The following is a 12,474-nucleotide window of genomic DNA, read 5'->3' as shown; positions in this document are numbered from 1 at the left end:
TATTATTTCGACCCATCTTTCAGATTGCAGTTTTCTGATCCGTTATTACGAGATGTGAAAGCTCAAATTCTTTCGTGCAAATATTTGAAATCATGATTTGGAGATTTTTGTTTTTTGCAGGAGGATGGCTCTAGCATTGTTAAGTGTTAACATTTGTCAGTTTAGTGGTTGTGGACTTAATTTTGGAAATCTCCATGACTTGCTGCAACACATCGAGGAGACACATATCCGTAATTTATTTTCTATAATTTTGTTGGTTTTTAATTTGGTCAGGGTTAGAGTAGGCGAGGATTCTGAAAACTTGGTACTTCATCTTTCACTTCCCAAAATTTCTAATCATCCTGTCCGATTCGGTTTTCTGTACTACTGTAATGAAAGATACTAAAGGAATAGTAAAGATATTTGAATACTTCCTAAGGTTAATATTTTGATAAATTTTAGCTTCGTAATTTTTGCCTGAATAAAAGATAAAATTGGTAAAATTGGCAATTTTCAACTTCCAGCCTTATCGGAGTGAAGAAATCAACTAAGCTAAATAACTGCATGATGTGTACCTCGAATAGAGTGTTGTGGCAATCAGTACTTGCTAAAAAAAAAAGCATTGACGAGCAGTTGTTGATTTAATACAGACAGTAACGAATAAATATATATTGGGTATTTGATTTGCCTACTTTGAATTTCATTCGTTACCCTTATTACAGCTATAATCGAGGAAGAAATGAAGAAAAAAGAGGAAAGCACTAAAAACTCTTCTCTGGATGATGATCCTACGAAAGCTGCGGCGCTAACTGCTGTCTTCCCAATAAGCGCCATTTGCAAGTGAACTCTTTGTTTAAATCTGAGAACATTTTTCCGTCTTAAATCTCTTTTGCTAGAATTAAGTATGATTTGAATTCTTATGACTAGGAGAGTTGCTCCACTTTTGGGAAGCAAAAATTGCTCCTGAAAACAATATTTAAGTAATTCATAAACGACTGATTTGGTGTGTTTGACGAAAAAATTAATAAGGAAGTGAGAATTCCCGACGTTTTTCTAGTAAATTCGATTTTTTCTAATTTCAGTAATACTTTAAGGTTATTTTCGAAACTTCCTCCGCATAAAGCAGTTCCGGTCAACCCCGAACCCGTGAAGCTTGCAATCGGTCATTACAGGTTTATAACTTCCGTTGCTATGCTTTCATAATGTCTCCACTGCCAACAATGTTGCTGAGGCTGCAGTGCTTTCCAATAAAAGTATCTTAGATCTCTTTGTCCTGAAGTGTGCTTCACTTTAGATATCACTTCTATCACTTGTTCTTCAGCACATGATCTATCTCTTTCGCTTATCATTCGTTTCTTCTAGCCTTAGATGCAAACGGTGGTTACTTTTAGACCAGTTCCGTGGTTTTCCAGGAAAAAAACATTGGCAGCTGCAGTTGCTGGTGCGAATCCTTTTGGACAAGCTGGAGACAAATCGCGTTTTGGTAGTTTTATAAATTCTAATTTATTATTTATATTGCCAATTGGTATGTCATTTATTATAGGAAGGATCCGCTGAGTAATGATTTTGGAAGTTGAAAAAGTTTGATGTTGAAGGCTGAGAGTTTAAAAAGTTTGATATTGAAAGCTTTCCACAAAGCTTCAAAAATTGACTGCAATATGCTAAAAGTAAACCCGCCCAACATTTACCGCTAGTCTTCCTTTTCAAAGAATAAAAGTTCGAAAAATTCGAAGTGATTTTGTTTCTGAAGCTACTTCACAACTTTTCAGACCAACACGATGAGGAATCGAATGATTCATATAGGAACGAAGATTGTGATGACTATGAGCAGGGGTGAGATTTAATCAATGTGTCATTTTGTGTGATCTTCTAAGAAACTTTCGTGGGAGAGTTTAGGAACCTTGTGTTATTTTTGTTGTAATCAGTGTGGGATACTTCCTATGGGTAGTAGGACGGTACTAATATCAGAATTTTGCTGTTATTTTGCTTAGATGCAAGTAGCTTGTGCATAGCTGCATGTTTGTTATCCCTAATTAAATTTCAGTTCTTCTAATTCTTTTTTTTATATCTCGTTTAAGGTTGCATTAATTTTTTTGTGATTGCATATTATTCCAAATATATAGGACCGATGAAAGGCGGCATAAATGTCCAGTTGAAGGATGCAACAAACGATATAAAAATCTGCAGGGAGCACGTTATCATGCGCGTCAAGTACATGGATATACTGAGGATAATGGCGCAAATAGTGCAGTGTCGTTCGACTTGACTGCTGTGGTACCTGGGCAAGTTGCACCACTGATACAGTCCGGTGCACCTAGTAAATATGCAAAGTTTGTTATTTCCCAAGAAAGAAAATATCTATTATTATACGTCAGCGAGGTTAATGAAAAGGAAGCTTACTTTTTCATTTTCCAAATTTTCCGACATGCTTTTTGCATTTAACTTAAATTTGGTTTAAATTTAGGTCTAGCTTAAACTTCAGATTTGGGTTTATATTCTAATTAACCTCAAAACTTCACTTCGACTGATTTTAACGGAATTAATCTTAAAATTCTCATTATTTGCAGTTTACGTCCTTACAAATGTAGCCAGTGTTCAAAGCGTTACAAAACCATTGTTGGACTGAATAACCATGTGCAACAGTCACATCAACGTATTAATAACAGTAAGCCGTTCTTTTGTTGGATTCATGAGTTTTGATTCCTCAAATAATTAATAAAAATGATGGATTTGCAGCTGGAAATCCCACTATGTCAACAAATCTAGTACCAGTCTCGCCTTCAGCCGTAGCTGTCTCATCAACACATAACAGTGTTCCACCACCGGCGACTTCCACTCATGTACATCTTTCAATTTTTTGCTGAAATATGACACACCTCTAATTTAAAATGATGCAGTTGTGCCAAATAATTTCGCACTTTTCCGATCGGGTTGTTTCCAACTTCAGATTAATAGAAATGATGTCCTATGCACAATGTAAGAAGTAACGCTATAATCGCAAGGGGGATGGAGAAATACAGTAGAAATCAAACTATATACCCTGCTTTCATATGAAAATCAAGAAAAATTGATCAGTTACAGGTGACTGCAGAAACTGATGAACATATGGTAGCACCGTCGGGTTATTTGGCATCAACAAATATTCAGAATGCAACGCAAGTTCGAATTAACACACAACCTTTACAGTCTCCTCCGTCAGTTGTTGGACAGCAGTACCAACAACAAGTGCGTTAATGTCTCCCAGTTAGAATCGCCGCCAGTTTTACCTAACTTATGTTGATTGCAAGTTTAAATTTGAATTTCAGATATTTCAGCCTGGTAGTGCAACAAAGCTTGTACCGACAGCTAATAGTATGATGACGAGAAATATGAACGCTCTCTCATCATATGGCCCACAAACAAGCGAATCGCTAGTTCCAGTCATTTCTCGACCGAATACACCGCAGGTCACTGATTTTTGCGTTTAAATCAATTGAAGTTAGGGGAAAAAGCATTAAAAGTGATGAAAAAAAAGAAACTCTCCCAAACGTCTTTGGTACGTTTCATTTTAAAATATACTGCCATCCGAAGGATATTTCGTTTTGAAGGGCTTCTATCGCGTAACTTAACAGCAACAAAATTTTACATCCAAAACAGTGCTTTGCTGAAATAAAAATTTTGTCCGGTGGTAAATGCAAATGTTTTTTAATTTAAAATAAAATTCACATTTCCAGAAGCCAAATCAAGCCGGATACAACAAATAAGAAACGCGGTTTCTATATTCCAGGAACACCTTATTTATTGTTTCCTTCAGCAACATAGTATCATGTGACCGATCACATGGAGATGAAATATGTACAGAATCATTATATACACATAAAAAGTAATAATAAATTTATTTGAAAGCTCGAAATCTTCGAAATAATGGGTGTCTATCTTCATCTTTGACAGTTCTTGTTTTCTGCGTATATGAAATAGAGTTGCTTCCAGAGAATGATGAAAACGAGCCTTCTTTTCGCATCGCCTACGAAATATATAAACTAATATTTGTAAGTAAACTGTGAGATGCAGAAGTGAAGGAGTGATGCGGTTTGTTGTATTTTTGAGCTTATGGTTGGTCTTTTATTTTGCAAAGTCTCAGAGATTAGTCTCATAAACCAATCAGAAGGAAAGTAGCAGGGAGTTAATCCTCTCCAATTAGATTCGAACATTCATAAGTGTATGAAAGCGAGTGTACATATTTACAATAGCATAAAAGAGATTCTAACATCTACCATTGAAGTCAGATTCAAATAGAGCATAAATTGACTTACTTTCGCCTCTCTTGAACCATCTACACTTTCTTCCTTAATATCCTCCTCTTCCGCATCAGCATCAGAAGCAGCCAGTACCTGCTGCAGCAACTGGAGTTGAGATTCTTTAGTGGCCAATTTCAAGGTTTCTTTTTCCATTCCTGGCAATCGATTTACAACCTGTTTGAAATTTATAAAGAAACTAAGCATTTCACAAATTATTACAAGTAATGAATGGGAAAACTGGCTTTTCCCTGAACTTATAATACGAAGTAATTAGACTTGGTATTGTCGATTATGAAAGGCGCAAACCTTATAAGCGTAACCCTGATTCACTAAAAAACGTTGTCGTTTGCGCGAATAACTCATTTCAACAGTATCCTGAAAAAGTATGTTCCAGCAAGAATACACTCACACAAGAAGAAAAGAAGATTGAAGGTGTTACCTGGGAAACCAGTGAATAGAAGAATGCGTTGAATCCATCGCCTGAATTTTTTTTGGCTCGCAATATCCGTCCTAATCGTTGTGCTTCTTGTCTTCTAGAACCACCCTGTGCAGAAATCTGGATTAGAACGTTTGCTTCAGGTAGATCAAAAGATGTGTCTGCAACCTATAAAAGCATAAAATTTGGTCGGGACGTGAAACTTATTCGGCAAAATTACCAGTATTCTCATTCCATAGTGACACAACTGCCGAATACTATGCAGAGTACCACTGAAATAAAAATTATTTCATCCCATTATCTCTTTGTTAGATTTTCCTGTTATCTCCACCCGTGGAATACATGAATTTTACTCTCAATTGATTTATTTCGAACAAACCTTCGATACGAAAATTGTGTTCACTTTCGGATTATATTGGAAATTTTGTAAGATTTTCATCCGTTCATTTTGTCCCGTTTCACCATATAAAAATGGTTTATCCATCTCTATCGCATATTTCTTCAGCGCGAATACATTGTCAGAAAAGACGATGATCTTAAATTTGGAATAAATTACTAAGAATAAGTGTAACCAGAACTGATTAATTTATTCAGAATGACAACTCCGGTAAGATTGGAGCACTAAATCAGCATGGGATCGTTCTTTCTTGAAAAGATTCGGAAAAAATTCCAACAGCAGCTTGATTTCAGGATTATTATATTTCTCCGTGGCTTCGTAGCAATCTGCAACGGCAATAATCCAACACATAAACAGGGCATTTCCCTCCTGTATTTCATTCTTTGGGGTTTATTGCTGAAAAGTCGCGATGTTCATTTCAGTCCCTTATAAATGCTCAGTATTTTCCCTAACTTTTCAAACAGGAATAAGCGATGATTTTCGTCAGTAAACCTAAGACATATAACGGAGTTGAAGGGAACAAAGATAGTACCTTGAATTTTACTTCTAACAAACTATTTCTAAACTACTGCACCATTCTCCGAGTAACTTATATTAAAAAATGCCGGTCAATTTTACTTCTTGTGATTCAGAAAAGACCAAAACTGTAGCTCTTGCCTTGTCATTCCGCCTCTCGTGATACATGATAAGGAACTGACATATGCGGAACTTGTTGGGATTCATTACAGCAAGCAAAAGACGGCGGCCAATTTGAGCACGCAAATAGTACGAGTAAAATTCGGCACTCATGGGACACCAAACCTGGAAGGTAACTCGACAAGCTGTACCGTGTTACCATGTTTAGACAAAAACTGACATTAAGCAAACAACACAACGAATAGCCCTATTCGTCTTAATATTACACCTCTTTAAAAAGTATTACCTCAGCACACTGTACTTTTGCAATTTGTCCTGCTTTTTCAAGTTCCATCCAGTTTGCTTCATATATTTTCGGACCAATCAAGAAATTTAAATCCGTAATTTTATCGTCTTCACGGACCAACGTAGCCGTTAATCCTAATTTACAATGTGCTCGAACAATTGTTAGCACTCGTCGAAACATTTTTGCCGGTATTGTATGTACCTCTGCAAAATACTATAACCAGTCCATATATACATTGGAAAAGTAATCTTTCGCGAAAGTTGAAGAGCAAGAATTCAAACTTCTATCAAATTACGTGCAGAAAATGTTTGCAATGTTTACAAGTATTTATATATTCGAAATTAAAAAAACGTATACCATCTAACAAGACAAGTCCCCATTCTCGGCTTTCGATATATTTCATAGCTTCTTCAGCTGCATACGTTCGTTTTCCAGTATATGCAACCATGGAATAAGTACTTATGCAAACAATTGGCTTATTAGCATTTGAGCCAGATGGTACTGGATCACGTGCCTCACGTGTAAACCGAATCAGTTGGTCATCTCGAATTGTTGACCAGAGCTAAATTTGAAAAGGGAGACTTTTTTCAAAAAAGCTTTGAAAAATTTTCCCCTGTTCAAAAAAGCTTTATATAGGACCTTTCCATGAAAGGATTCCTTTATAAATGTCATAGGAATGACTACTGAGATAAACAACAGACAACTGAAAAAGCTACCTTAAACTGTCCACGCCACTGCTCTACTGAAACGTTTGACGTCGCCAACACCAAGCACCGTTTATTGACTGTGGTTGCTGCAGTAACACCCACTAACGTTTTACCTGCACCACAGGGTAGGACAATAACACCAGAACGTGCACGACTGTTACCGAACATTTTTCGTAAACTCTTTTCCTGATAAGGCCTGTGAACATGACAACATTTGGAATTGCAATACATGAACTCTGGCACACCAATTGCATAAAGTTTTCTTTTTATCAAAATCTAAACTAAAATAACGATGCCTCAGATTAGTGGATGACTTGAGATCGATTCCAAGATTTTCATTGAAAGTATCGTTGCGAAAGTCATATTCAGCTAACAGTGGATATTCTAATTCGATGCAACGTTTCTGTACAATTTCAATCGATTCCTGCCTGATCTTTAAAAAAAAACTTCAGTTGTAATTGAATTTTAGAAGGATTCTTTCTTTTCTAAGATAAGCATATATAAGTCACATTTTCTCAGATTTTAACGATTTCAGAATTTCGACGAAAAAAAAATCACTTATTTGCTCATTTAACTTCAAAATCTCTGTTTACTTACCTCAAAAGTTAGCAGTTGCAGGTTTTTGATAGCTTCCTCATCCTCATCTTCGTCATCACCATCCAATTTACCGTAGTATGACTCGATGTCCTCAGGCACATCATTTGGTTTTTTATCATCCTTTTCTTTCGTTTCTTGTTGTTGCTGTTGGATCCCCGGAATTTGTATTTTTTCCACGTTTATTTTCTGAGAAATAACAAAAATTGCAATAGATCTTGAAAGGACCAAAAACAAACAGTTCATAATACTTCAAAAAAAGAATTTGCTTAAAAAACACCCATGAATATGACTTAATGATTCTACTTCTTTGCAATGACTACTTTACTGCTAAGTGTTACATTTTTATGTAATTATATTAAAAGAAAGAAAAAAAAACTCCCAGCGATATTAAGTGAACGCAGACTAAAAAATCGCACCTAACAGCATTTTTCATCGAACGATCACCGTCCTACCTTATAATAAAGTGGACTAAAAACCAATTTAACCAAAGAAAAAATCATGACACTAGTGAGCTGTTTGAGATTCAATATTTGCATATCATTCGATGTTCCGGAAATCACTAATTACTCAATGGAAGTCTAAATTCAGCTAGATGCGTTTGTCTCACGTGAAAATTTACCGTTTGGGGTACTTCGATCGCCGGTTTGTCTTCTGCAAGGCACTGCTGGATTACTTTATCCTTCAGCAAAGTTTGTATAACGTCAGAATGGCGCGATTCAATAAAATATCGATTGTATTTGAGCACTAATTTTACTTTTCCATAGCTAAGAGTACACATCTACAAATGAAGAAAAACCATTTAACAAGAATTCGCATAACACCTTTCCTTTTTCTTGCAGCTTCATTCTTTACCTGAATAGCTGCTCAACCTTCGTCTGCTAAATAGAACCCACAAGTTTCCCACCAATGTTCATTTCTTGTTTTTTTTTGTCACATAATAAAGTTCTCAAATTTTTAAGATGGACTTATTCTAATTGAAGGGTTACTTTTGATCTTTTGCCTTTTTTAACTAATTAAATAAAATTAGAAAGAAATGTGTCAATTATTACTTTAATAAATTCAATAATTCCCTTCGGTAAAGAAGATTTCGATAACCTTTCCAGATACTCAATAATATCACTGGTTTGTAAACCGATTGATACAGCGGCGTATAGTGAATAAGCCGTAAGTTGATATTCATGAATAAATTCTGGTCTACAGACTGGCTAAATGATGATATCAAAATTTGATTCGAACAAAGCAATGAACCATATGGGACAGAGCATAGGAGGCATATGGGTCCTACAGCAATAGTCCAGTGACATATGTTGTACTAAACATGATGCAGAGTTGTATCATTTGAGCTTGGCATTGAAAGAAAATTAAACTGATCTAATTGTTTCAATCCATCGCTACTTAAGTGAGTAAATCCTAAGCTTTTTTTTACCTCTCCACATATCTAAGGTGTAAATTTCAAATTTTAAGGATGTAAAGAACTTAGGATGTCAGATAAAAATAACACGGGAACAATTATCAATAAAATGACAAGCAACCTCAGCAATGGCGATCAAGAAATCATGGGCATGCTTATACACAGGACTGAATGATTCCAGGAAGATATGTCCATCGGGAGCAACCCAAAGAGGACGTGATACATGATCAGGCTTTAATTTCATTTCATGTCGGTAATCCTTCGCTCCAAAATCATCAGTACGTGTAATCATAGTCTGCCCTTCCAAATTGTGACTAGCTGCTTTTGGTACTGAAAAAAGAAATAAATGAACTGGATCACAAAGCAGCCATCTAAATGAGCATGAAAATATGTAGGGAAGAATGGTCGATATTACATATTTTTAACTGAAGCAGTTTAAGACCATACTAACGCGCAATTATCCAAACACCAGTGTAGTAAATATACCAAATGATGCAAGGGTAACATTACCCAAAGCGATGTTGATAACCAAATTGGATTCAAGTTCATATCTAAGACTGGAACATCAAAATTTCAGATATGGAAAAATTGAAAACTTCCAGTTTTAAAAGGGAAAAAGTAGTCCATAATACGTTTGTATTAGATTTTAGATCATTAACACATCGTTTTTAGAGCAAATGCAACATCTAAATCCTAGTCCATCAGCAGTCATCGACAAAAAAACGAACCTGTAGCATCTTTATCGCTCGAATTATTTCTTTCACCCAAATTGCTTGATTGAGAATTTTCATCGGCATTGAAATCAGCATTGTACTGCTCCCACCGACCACGTTTACGACGTTCACTTTTACCAGGTGCCATTCGGTTATGCAGATCTGCAACATGAAACAAATTTAGTAGTACCTGAGAAATCCATCGCAGAATCGTCAATATATATAGCGAAGAAAAATAACACCACTGCTGCGGTACATATATATTACTGCAAACATACTACATTCTCTTAAAACAACATGGAACCAAATTTTAATCTACAAAAAGCAAATTGTATGCTGAGATCACAAATTCAGTTTGATTAAAATATCAAAGGAATTCAATCCCTGTATAGATATAGCATCATGACTTTTTATTTTTATTTTGGATAACTGATCTTTCCAACTGTGATTCATATCATCAAGGATACATAATACTGTGAATAAATCTTGGAACTACCAAAATTTATACATCTGTAAACAGTAAACTCAAAAATATTTGAACAATTTAAAACCCGTATTCAGTCCTAAAGAATGGAAACTTCAGACATGGCACTTACTACAACATCATATATACATATATATATGTCATCCAACTAAAAGCCATATGTCATCCAACTAAAACAGATGAGTCATGAACAGAGCTATATGAGACAGTACGAAAAAAGACAACTCGAAAAAGAAATGATAAAAATACTGAGATCTAAGTTTGGATTTCAGCAATCGTAAAATTTGCTCTCCATCATGTATTTTATCTTATCTCATTCAGTAATCCTTTGAAGAACTGAAATTCAACCAAGTATTGCATAGAAAAGGAACCTATGGACAAACGAAGTAACCAGTGATAGTCAGGAGAGTACAGTTTTCTTAACGGAGCCGAAGTTTGGAGCTGACAGAGGATGCATTCGTGTATAGAGAAATTTCAGTTGATTTTTCAAATCGCCCAGACGGCGATCCTTCGCTGCAATCGGTATTACTGCCTTTACAGAAAATGGCCGAGTGGGTCGCATTTCTTCTGATAGCGTTTCTGACCAATTTTTCTTTTCCAGGATTGAAACCAGTTCCTTGGCTTTTTGCTCACCATTAGGCAAATCGATTTTGTTCAAAGTAATGATCGCTGGCTTCATCACCAAAGCTGGATCATACTTTTCTAACTCGATATTCAGAAGTGCAACAGTTTCAAGAGCATTACGGTACGGATTACTCAAGGATAAATCAAGTTTGAAGCCAAGAACATCAACAACAATCAGTAATATATCGCTGAACTCCAGATGCTTCAAGAATTCGCGACCTCTTCCGCGATTCATTGCTGCTCCCTCTATCAATCCTGGCAGATCGGCGATTGACAAACTAAACGAATCGTCATCATCGTCAGTGGAATCCAATTCAAAGTCATTAATGTAACCAATCTGAGGTTTCACTGTTGTAAACGGATAACTGGCTATTTTAATGCTTTTTTTCGGTACCAACGCCTTCATAACTGTCGATTTTCCTGCATTCGGGAAACCAACCAGACCGATGTTTGGGTGAAGTTTAAGGTGGAGATCGATGAAAAACCGCTCACCAGCTGTTGCTTGAAAGCAGTTTTCAGCACAGCCTCCACGACCACCCCGTGCTATTACATAATTGAAGAACGGTCGTGAACAACGTGCTATCAACACCTTGGTTTCCGCATTTATCACATCGACACCTACCGGAACTTTGAGAATTTTTGGCCTCCCATTGATACCAATGAGAGAAGTCTGTGATGAATTCGTACCACTTTGAGCTTGTACCTTCATCACACGATGTTTAGCATTCTTCAGCATCGCTTCTAAAGTCATCTTTGAATGTCCAACCATGATCACATCACCACCATCTCCTCCAACACCATTAAATCGCTGCAATCCTTGCCCTCCATTACCTGCACGTATGAAGAGTCGTAAACAATCACGGTTCACCACTCCTTCATTGGAAATTGTCGAAACATACAACTTCTGCTGCAATTTGGTCATCCTGACCAGTGGTCGCCAAACGTATTCCATTGGGTGCAATCCTAAAAAAGCATTTTATTCAAGTAAGTTTACTAGCTCGACTGTGACTCTTGCCCAACAAATATACATTTGTTGGAAAATCAAAGCAAAAACTACCCGATTACTCCACGAAAATCGAACCGAAATCATGAAATCAAACACATCACTCCGGATGTCATAAAAACTGGCAAGTTGGAAAAATTTTACAAAAAGGTGACACCATTTAATCGCTGCATGATCTCCGTTGACTATCTTGGATAAACATGCAATGAACATCATAACATTATATTGAATTCGCTGTAAACCAAGGAATCGTTAATTCTATTCTACGATTTTGATTCGATCAAGCCGTGATTTTTGATGCTCATAAACCTAATATTCCAACTTCTTAAAAATTTTTTAATGTGACTTTTAGAAGTTAACGTTAACGCAACACCAGTCTTCACGAGCTCATAAATTTAAAAAAAAAGTAATTTTCGTTAAAATTGAAGAACATCTAGCAGTGATTATGGTGGATGATGCAACGAATCCAAACAGGTTTTGTAAAAATGAAAGTAGTTTTCCCTGCAGAAATGCTGGAGAAATTGTTCAACTTACTTCTTTTTTCTTGTGCGTATATATCACTTTTTTCCAATCTTTTTCATTTCGGTAAAAACCTCACATATATACAACTTTGCTCCCTTGAAACCTCATGTATATGCTTTAAATATCACCGATCTGATTATACGATGCAAATGACATTTCAATAAGGCAGAAAAAGCCTTCCAGAGAAAACATCTTCACCAGATACGATACTAATATGTATATTTTTTTCAATGAAAAAATGAATGGATAAGCAAAGTATAAATTTTACAATATTTCACTTTACAAGATACCAAGCACAAAGTGGATTACTTGCTGAAAAATTGCATATACGTTACATGAAGGAATGAAAAATATACAACAAGAGAAATACGAAGATATTCGAGGAGGGAAGAACAAATACAA

The 12,474-nt window shown here is 35.9% G+C and overlaps 3 protein-coding genes across 4 annotated transcripts; 1 reads left to right on the top strand and 2 right to left on the bottom strand.

The window, feature by feature from the left end:
- Positions 1 to 114: 114 nt before the first annotated feature.
- LOAG_00639 (zinc finger protein) lies at positions 115 to 3,791 on the top strand. The gene is made up of 11 exons (XM_020445503.1): positions 115 to 230; positions 702 to 819; positions 1,074 to 1,151; positions 1,371 to 1,462; positions 1,749 to 1,812; positions 2,103 to 2,309; positions 2,547 to 2,644; positions 2,716 to 2,819; positions 3,061 to 3,204; positions 3,294 to 3,425; positions 3,693 to 3,791. Exons 1-11 carry the CDS (start codon positions 125 to 127, stop codon positions 3,720 to 3,722), a joined length of 1,173 nt encoding a protein of 390 aa, XP_020304048.1. The 5' UTR covers positions 115 to 124; the 3' UTR covers positions 3,723 to 3,791.
- Positions 3,749 to 9,611, bottom strand: LOAG_00638. 2 transcript variants are annotated; one of them, XM_003136178.2, is made up of 15 exons: positions 9,455 to 9,611; positions 8,848 to 9,056; positions 8,365 to 8,520; positions 7,935 to 8,093; positions 7,316 to 7,501; positions 7,015 to 7,151; positions 6,728 to 6,914; positions 6,369 to 6,573; positions 6,012 to 6,214; positions 5,747 to 5,890; positions 5,072 to 5,227; positions 4,696 to 4,860; positions 4,563 to 4,631; positions 4,272 to 4,430; positions 3,749 to 3,982 (listed from the first exon to the last, which is right to left on the bottom strand). In XM_003136178.2, the coding sequence occupies exons 1-15, from the start codon at positions 9,585 to 9,587 to the stop codon at positions 3,854 to 3,856; spliced, it is 2,397 nt and encodes a 798-aa protein (XP_003136226.1). In that variant the 5' UTR covers positions 9,588 to 9,611; the 3' UTR covers positions 3,749 to 3,853. The 2 variants fall into 2 exon arrangements, with proteins under 2 accessions (XP_003136226.1, XP_020307431.1); XM_020445502.1 differs by lacking the exons at positions 3,749 to 3,982; positions 4,272 to 4,430; positions 4,563 to 4,631; positions 4,696 to 4,860; positions 5,072 to 5,227 and adding an exon at positions 5,298 to 5,415.
- Positions 9,612 to 10,323: 712 nt separating this feature from the next.
- LOAG_00637 (GTP-binding/GTP1/OBG domain-containing protein) lies at positions 10,324 to 11,469 on the bottom strand (the record flags this gene model as incomplete). The annotated part of the gene is made up of 1 exon (XM_003136177.1): positions 10,324 to 11,469. The coding sequence occupies one exon, from the start codon at positions 11,467 to 11,469 to the stop codon at positions 10,324 to 10,326; it is 1,146 nt and encodes a 381-aa protein (XP_003136225.1).
- Between the last annotated feature and the right edge of the window lie 1,005 nt (positions 11,470 to 12,474).

This window comes from Loa loa (genome assembly GCF_000183805.2).
Source record: "Loa loa unplaced genomic scaffold supercont3.4, whole genome shotgun sequence".
Taxonomy (NCBI): Eukaryota; Metazoa; Nematoda; class Chromadorea; order Rhabditida; family Onchocercidae; genus Loa; species Loa loa.
This window is presented reverse-complemented; position numbering and strand designations above follow the sequence as displayed.